At 43.8% G+C, this 8,391-nt stretch overlaps 1 protein-coding gene across 4 annotated transcripts; it reads right to left on the reverse strand.

Moving 5' to 3' along the window:
* Window positions 1-1,036: 1,036 nt before the first annotated feature.
* Window positions 1,037-7,090, reverse strand: ikbke (inhibitor of nuclear factor kappa B kinase subunit epsilon). Of its 4 annotated transcripts, none has more exons than XM_047026052.1 (23): window positions 6,743-7,090; window positions 6,423-6,544; window positions 6,255-6,318; window positions 6,052-6,161; window positions 5,663-5,800; window positions 5,424-5,553; window positions 5,106-5,287; window positions 4,733-4,893; window positions 4,546-4,656; window positions 4,287-4,466; window positions 3,876-4,072; window positions 3,717-3,775; window positions 3,517-3,608; window positions 3,316-3,417; window positions 3,089-3,146; window positions 2,874-2,986; window positions 2,587-2,663; window positions 2,446-2,485; window positions 2,254-2,355; window positions 1,925-2,021; window positions 1,749-1,834; window positions 1,592-1,663; window positions 1,037-1,516 (listed from the first exon to the last, which is right to left on the reverse strand). In XM_047026052.1, the coding sequence occupies exons 4-23, from the start codon at window positions 6,139-6,141 to the stop codon at window positions 1,465-1,467; spliced, it is 2,139 nt and encodes a 712-aa protein (XP_046882008.1). In that variant the 5' UTR covers window positions 6,142-6,161; window positions 6,255-6,318; window positions 6,423-6,544; window positions 6,743-7,090; the 3' UTR covers window positions 1,037-1,464. The 4 variants fall into 4 exon arrangements, with proteins under 4 accessions (XP_046882008.1, XP_046882009.1, XP_046882007.1 ...); XM_047026053.1 differs by having other exon boundaries at window positions 6,423-6,487; window positions 6,973-7,088; XM_047026051.1 differs by having other exon boundaries at window positions 6,973-7,088.
* Window positions 7,091-8,391: the final 1,301 nt, after the last annotated feature.

The raw sequence follows: 8,391 nt of genomic DNA on the forward strand, positions 1-8,391 counted from the left end.
AGTACGGACTTGATTTGAAATGCTATAACAGACATGTGTCACCACTTCCACAAAACTCCTCCTCCCAATTCATGCTAGTGATTTTTGTCTTAAGAATTGTGTCCGCTCTGATGGTAGCTTTTCTAAAATTACGATACTTCTGGGCGAAAAGCACCGTTACAACACGCTGGCTACCTCTTTTCTGCAGACTTACTCAAATAAAGATAATATCCTGGTAATATTGTGCTGTGGCCTAACCTTGTATCAAAGCAAAAAAGACTGAGAAGTCGGATAGCTTGCATTGAGTAAGCTAGGAAGGAAATACAGATCTCTTTACGTAAATCACATTTGTTTACATTTTGTTTGGAAATACAAAAAACCCCTAAAAACTAAATGACAAGAGTTAACATGTTCTCCCTGCAAGACAGAAACCACCCAAGAATACACTCAGAAACAACACTACATTTATATTACTTTCACTTTCATATAAATGGTGTTTACCCCTCAGTATTATTGTTTTTCATCAGCCACGATGTGGCCATTTAATATCTATTAAATTAAAAAGAAACCGAATATTCATCAAACATAATGTAGAATTGTAGATCATTAGTAAACCGTGTCTGATGTCATGCATGTGCTTTTGTTGTTAGCTGATGTTGTTGTTGCCCGATGTTGCCCTTCATTTTTTTGTGACTTTCCCTGGGTCCTCCCCACCCACTCCCTCCGTTTTCTTCAGAAGGTCAATGATAGACAAGTACTGGAGGTTCCCATTTCTTCTTTTTACTAATGTACTGTATGACATACACAGCATGGCAAAACACCAGATCAACAAGCTTTGTTTAGTCCCTTTGTGATCAGCTGTTGAGCTGGGTAATCTACATACAGAGAACAACAGAAGACTAAGATACTATCTAGCTGCTGACTGTAATCCTGGGTCCTGCTCCTGATAGATAGCGATTACGAGTAAATATACCATTTAATACTACCATACTTGTATACGCTTGTAATGCTGATTGTCTCCAGTGGAGTGCTGGTTGTAGTCAGGGATCAGACAGTATTGATTGGGCATGAGGCATTATTTTTATTAGTCTTCTGCAACCTTATCGGATCGTCCAGCTAGTCAGCAGAAGAGAGCCTTGAGTCAATAATAATAAAGTTAACAAGTCAATAAGAGTCTTTCACACAAAGGGTGACTGGAGGAAACAAGGTCAGTAACCTGTCGGACACCACAGGGAGGAGTCCGGAGGAGTTGCCAGAACATCCATCACTCTGGCACTCCATTAAAAATACAATAACACTAACTATGATAATGAGGGCTGTATGGACTGTAATTTTTGCTGAGGTAGTAGAGCATACATCTCTTTCCTGCCCCACCAACAAACAAAATAACAGTATTAACAAAAAAAGTCCACATACATCCCTTTATTTCACCGTGTTTGATGAGGACGTGTGCTTGTGGAGTGCTGTCGTGGGATCACAGTGTAGTCATGCTAGATCAGGCTTCGATGCGGCTGGTGCTGAATTGACTACACTCAACCTGCAAAACGCACACAGTTAGTCCTAGATGACCTTGTCGTCAGCAGTCAATAAGCCAGAAAGAAAGCTAACTGACCTCTCTATGATGCTATTGTTGCACTGTAGTTCTCCCACCAGAATCTCCATCTCCTCCTTCAGATGGTACATTCTGAACATGAAGTGCAACATCAGTGAAGAGTTCAACAGGATGCACCGCACACCAAGAGAACAGACAAGCGGGTAGATAGACAGACCTGAGGACCATTTGGTCCTTGTCCCTCAAAGGTTCTGCTGCCTCTCGTTTTGCTCCATTAGGCTGGAGCAGGATGTTGTCGAGGACCTGGGGGAGGAGAAGGGGAGGGGTGTGGTGAGACTGAGCTACAGACACCAGGTCAGGATGAAGGGCTCCAGACAGGGGTCAGGGGTCAACCTTGTTCTGGCGTTCCTCACACATCTCTAGGTCAGCCATCAGTCCTCGTGACAAATGGCCAAAGTCTTCCAGCCTACTCTGCATGTTATGGAGAATGCTGTGAGGACACATACACACAGACACAATTATGCCATTGTCATCATTAACCTATTCATATGAATAGCATGGCTTTGAGTGTGTATGTGTTTGTGCACATTTTAATGTAATCATCTTATCCAAAGCAACGTGCATGGGATCTGGACCTGTGTGCTCTTGATCTGCAGTCTGAAGGTCTAACCACTGAGCTATACCTATCCCGTGTGTGTGTTTGTGTGTATGTGTGTATGCACCTGCTCCATGTTGTAGCTGAGGTCCGTAGGTCTTTGTACTTCTGGAGACAGTCATCTCTGTACAGCCCCTTTACACGTTTGATGTGTGTAGACAGCTGGATCCTTAGACAGACACAGACAGACAGGAGGCTGTCACAGCAGACATCTCCAACTAGTAGCTCTTCTGCAGTCATGTACAGGTGGCATACTTACTTCTCAAACTTGTGGATCTGCTCATCATTGTATGAAAGGTCTATGACAAGTATATCAAAATGAGACACCATATTAGGATGCATATAAATGATAATGACAAGTAAAAAAAACATAAAAGCACACACACACACACACACATACTGCCATTAATTCTGTCCCTGCGGTACTGCTGTTGAATGGCTATGATCTTCTCCAGCAGGGTCTTCATCCTCTGCCGGCTGAAGAAGGGAGAGGTCAGACAGGTTTCAAATGGGACCTGCACACATCTCTCTTAGTAACAGCAATTGAAACTACAAGGACCCCTACTGGCCCAAGCCTGAGTTTACACCCCAACAGTTCACTCTTACAGACAATACTAAACTCAACCAACAGTACCAGTCACTCCCCCAATCTAAGTAGCTGGTTCTCCAGGAGGTCGAGGGTCTCACCTCTTGTCCAGGGCCAGGCCCTCAAAATATTTGGCCAGTTCCACGTGCAGGTGCTCCAGGTGGTTCTGGAAGTCTCTGATCCCAGCATCATACACAGGAAGGAGCTCTTGGATCTACAGGGTGAAACCCGGACATATACCAGATCTTTATTTGCAAAACTCTCCTGCGTAATAAGGGTCTTATCTTCATCCTTTACGAGTCCTGATGGTTCTCACCCGACGCATCATCTGGTTGTTTTCATTAGAGCTTGGAGGGTCTGAGGTGTGCTGGACTCTGTGAGAAGAGAGAAGGAAAAAGAGGAGAGAGACAGAGAGCGAGAGAGGGAGCGACAGGGATGAGATGATTCAGATGCTTCTCTGAGTTCACACAGCAACACTCCAGCGGTCTAGTCTCCTCTACTACAGAGACATAAAGAGAAACAAGAGAGAACTGTGCGACTCACTGGTTATGCAGCCTATATTCTGTGTTGATGCAAGGTTTTAGTCTCATGTTGAGCATCCTTATGATGAGTATGGCATCACCACATTCCTTGCGCATTTTCATCCTGGGGAGTGGAGGGGGGTGGGCAGAGTTGATGCAGTTGTCTGTATTTTTGGGCCTTACGGTGATGTGTGCGTGCTGTGCGAGTGTGTGCATGTCTCACATATAGCTAAAGTATCCTTGTAGTAGCCGTTCTCTGTTTTGATGCAAGGCATTAACCATCCTCAGATACTGATGAACCACGCCTACCATCACCTAAAGAGGAGAGAGGAAGACAAGGAGTGGAAGAGGAGGAGGAGGAGGCAACTGTGACTTGAAACACATCATCATCAGCAGTTCATGGTATTCTGGGAGTTTTAGTACCCTGGTGAAGTGGGAGTCTGTCACAACGTCAAACTTGGACGGGATGGGAAAAGTGTCCGCTGCCAAGAAGAAAACAATCCAGATTTAGCATGTGTGTCTGTGTTTGCAGATGTCTGTGTGGGCTGTGTTGCTGTGTGAGTGTGTGTGTGTGTGTCTTACGCTCTCTGTAAGGCAGTCCTGTGTGTGTCTCTGTCCCACGACTGAGCAGTGTTAGGGGCTGGGAGGGGGAGGTGGGGGGGAAGTTCACCACTTTCATGGAGGGCTCCAGCAAGAGGTCATGACCCAGGAAGAGGTAGTGCTGTAGTTCCACCCGCACCCCAGTCTGTGCCGTTACCTCCTCATAGAAGATGGACGCCCTGAAAAGAGGAGGGAAGTGAAAACTGAAACATTGGACACACATTTACTGAAACAAAACAGCTCAAATCAACTGCCATAATATTCAGTATACGAAGGGAAGCACTTTCACCTAAGCTTGAAACATCAGTGGCAACACTGACATAATATCGAGAATGACCATAAATGGTTGCTAGAAGCTCCAGGTCAAGAGTGTATGTTTAAAGGGAGTCATACGTGCTATGGTGGTGTATGTATATCACATGTGCAGAGGCCTGCATTAGGGAGAAGACGTAGACTGTCACACGCTGCAGTAAGTCTGTGCTGGCAGAGAAGAACTGTTTGAAATCCCAGCACCTCCCTTGGTCAGGCTCCAGAATAGCAGCCAGCATTGGCACCAACTGTACCCTTAGACCCCTACAGACAGAAGGGGGGAAATGAGCAGTGACAGAGCTTCCAAACAGGAGAGTGCAGACCCCCTCCCTCCCTCACGTACTGTGACAGCTGGCAGTGGTGTGGTAGGTCGTAGCCCCAGTCGATGGGTCCATCCTTAGCTCTCTGTACTCCAGAAATGGCTGCTGCAGGGATCTCTGAGGTTATCTTGAACCTGCAGGACAACCACAAACTCTCATACCTGAGCCTGTACACACACACACAAACTTTTAAACACACACACTACGTACATGGCAGTTTTGTTTCTACGGGCTCCACCAAAGGGTATGAAGGGTAGAGTGCCGGAGGCAGTGTGGTAAAACGTCACTCCAATACTCCACAGGTCCACACACGTGCCATAGGTCTTGTGTTGGGGCTTGTGTAGCACTGCACGCTCATACATGTCTGGGTGCTACACACACACACACACACACACACACACACACACACACACACACACACACACACACACACACACACACACACACACACACACACACACACACACACACACACACACACACACACACTATAATGAACAGTGAGTTAGGTACTGCATGTTGTAAAAGCTCCATTCTCCTGTTGGGCCTAAACATGTTCCTGTCGGAGTCCCCCCTCACTCACCAGATACTCCTCTGTTCCATAGATGGATACAAACTTCTCATCATCTTCCAGTGCCCTCGCCGCTCCAAAGTCAGTGAGTTTATAGATGGATCTCCCGTCCTCTGTAATCTGACGCATGATGTTGCCAGGCTTAATGTCCCTGTGCACCACTGCATTCTCCCGTAGATGGTTCATTCCATTGACTATTGGGGATAACAATAGGAAATGTTCAATCGAAGGAATAGCGGTTTAGGGTGAATAAGTAGGTATATACTGAATGTGTGTGTTTGGTAAAACTGCAAATACAGTCCAGTATTCCAGCTTCACACCAGTCCCTACCTACACACTCTAGTACTGTACGGAACTCCAGCTCCTGCAGTCCAAAGGAATGTTCTGGCTCCTCTAAGAGACTCAGCAGACTGCCCCCAGAACAATACTCCATAATCAGTACCTTCTGTTTACATGCCAGCTAGAGAGATAAACAGTAAAAACTCTTTTAAACTATGTTATGGGTGGTAAAGCTTGTATTATTTGCTACCCATGTGTTCTGTCCTCCTCTCTAATCATCATCTTCTTACCTCCTCAACAGCAAACAGCTTGACAATGTTGTTATGGTTGAGTTTCCTCAGAATGTCAAACTCTCTCAACTGGACATCTAATGGACGATGGTAGCTCGACCCATTAAACACCTTTACTGCCACCCGTTCACCGGTTCTCTATGCACACGCACACACCCATAAAATGTCAGTATTTTCCCATACACTACCATATCACACAGCATTCTCCCCCCACACACTACTGTTTTGCACATCAAAGTGAAATCAGACATGATAGGTAAATAGAGGAAATAAGACAGCACTTTTACTGTATGAGAACTTGGTGTTAAATAGGTTGAGGAAGCATGTCTCTTTTGGAGATTATACAAAACAATTTTCAGCCTTGAGCTTCCAAACCATAAAACAGTTACCTTTGTGCGTGCTTTAAAGACACTGGCTGTTGCTCCTTGACCCAGTACATCATCAACACACCACAAATAGTTGGCTGTACTGGATATCATCTTCGGGAAACAAACGCGTCCTGGTTACATTAAAGCAAGCAATTATTTTTTCTGAATCCACATATAGCTGACAACTTTGTGAACAGTTAATTTGTATCGGCCGGAAATTTTACCCAAACGTTGACAGGTATGATAATCTCACGCCAAACTTTTGATTATACTTGAGAGACCTGTAGCCTAAATATAATAAACAAAAAGTATGAATAACATCGCAAACCTGCAGAAAGTGCAAACAGGGTTACAAACAGTTACAAACTGGACGACAAACATAGGCTACCCACCTCTCACGTTGGTATTAAATTGTTTCACTAGTGCAGTTACACCAGTTGTCTAAACTGGAGCTAGACTTGATGAGAGAAGTGAAGAATATGGGGTTCAGTCCGTGTCTTCTGAATATGAGTAACTGATGTGAAATGTGAAAAATACATCAAAAACAAAAGAACGATTGTTGATACAGCTGTACTTTTCACAAACATGACTACACTAGGAAAATGTCTGCGGAAACACATAAAGGCAAGCAAGTTTCGATTTGTCACTTCCGAGTGAATAAGGCTTATACGCCATAATATGTAACGCATTTATTTCATGTTAGAAAGTATACCGTAGAAATGTAGGATTGTATCCTAATATTAACAAAGTTCTGTCCTGTTTTCACATAAACGAGTTTGACGAACGTTTAATCCAGGTGTGTGATTCTCTTGAAGCCTCTGGCAATCTTCTAGCGGAAGATATGGTTACTACATCTTTCCAAAGCCTTTTTGCGTTTCCATTTGTTAGCTTGCAAATTAATTAACAATTGGTTATTCAATTCTCGAGCAACCATAAAGTTACCTTGAACTTTGAAAGGAGGGAAGGTGTTGTATGAAGAGGCTCTTGAGATCAGTACTTCCTCCCTTCTCGGTCACTCGTAGCCGACATGCCTCACGTACACACACACACACACACACACACACACACACACACACACACACACACACACACACACACACACACACACACACACACACACACACACACACACACACAAACACGATGTTGAATATACAGTCCTGCTCACCATAATTGGCACCCATGAAGTTTATGTACATAATGTGGAATATCTACTGAAGGAAATGTAATGTGGAAAGTGAAACAACATATTACTACAGATAGCTTGTGTTTGATACAAAACAGCAAATGATAAAGGACATTTAAAAAGATAATAATTATGAGGAAAACATAGAAAAACATAATGCGGTTGGTGCGAATGGTGGAAAAAACACCACGTCAAACATCTAAAGACCAACCTGGAGCAGTCTGGTGTAATTGTTCGCAAAAGAGAACCTGGACAAACCTCAAGCCTTCTTGGACAATGTTTTATGGACAGATGGAACAAAAGTGGAGCTTTTTGGTAATGCACACAGAGTATGTTTACAGACGGCGCAATGAAGACTAAGGAAAAGAACACCATACCAACAGTCAAGCATGGTGGAGGATCCATAATGCTGTGGGGCTGCATCTGGTGATGGAGCCCTTGACCGTATCACAGGCATCATGAAATCAGAAGATAATCAAGCAATTCCAGAGTGAAATGTCTTGCCCATTGTAAGGAAACTTGGTTTGAGGCGAAGATCATGGGTCCTCCTGCAAGACAAAGACCCAAAGCACACCTCCAAAAGCACACAAGAATGGTTGAAAGGGAAAAAGTTGACTTTTTAAATGGCCAGCAATGATTCCTGATCCCAATCCAATTGAAAATCTTTAGGGGGAGCTGAAATCTGCCATTGGAGAAAGGAACCCTGCAAATGTTCAAGAGATTGCGCATATTGCAAAGGGAGTGTGTGAGAAATTACCACCCGAGAAGAGCAAGAAGCTTATAGATGGATATAAGAAACGTTGGGAGGCTGTCATTACTTCCAAAGGGTGTGCAACCAAATATTAAGGAGGGGTACCAATATTAGTGCACATGCTGGTTCAGTTTTTTCCTTTGGAATTACAATATCACTTTATTATTAATTAATATTACTTTGGACCTCCAATTAAAAGATACTGCTGATATAAATTTGGTACATTTCCATTTATTTCTGAACACATTCACTCAGTTATGCAAAACATGAAGGGGTGCCAATAATGGTGAGCAGGACTGTAGCTCATCCTGGCATATGACTGGTTGGCATATTCACATCCACTCGGAGTATGTACGTAGGTGTGTGTGTGTGTCAGAAAGATAATCTGGTTTATGTTAGACGGAAGAATGACGATGTGTTGGTT

This window comes from Hypomesus transpacificus, chromosome 9 (assembly GCF_021917145.1).
Source record: "Hypomesus transpacificus isolate Combined female chromosome 9, fHypTra1, whole genome shotgun sequence".
NCBI lineage: Eukaryota > Metazoa > Chordata > Actinopteri > Osmeriformes > Osmeridae > Hypomesus > Hypomesus transpacificus.

What these genes read in the sequence shown, in the direction of transcription:
- ikbke (XM_047026052.1), bottom strand. Translation starts at nt 6,141, where the DNA reads ATGATATCCAGTACAGCCAACTATTTGTGGTGTGTTGATGATGTACTG. An exon ending in AGGACTGCCTTACAGAGAGC is followed by an intron (nt 3,776 to 3,875) that starts GTAAGACACACA and finishes TCTTCTTGGCAG; the next exon opens with CGGACACTTTTCCCATCCCG. An exon ending in CAGGGACAGAATTAATGGCA is followed by an intron (nt 2,486 to 2,586) that starts GTATGTGTGTGT and finishes TACTTGTCATAG; the next exon opens with ACCTTTCATACAATGATGAG.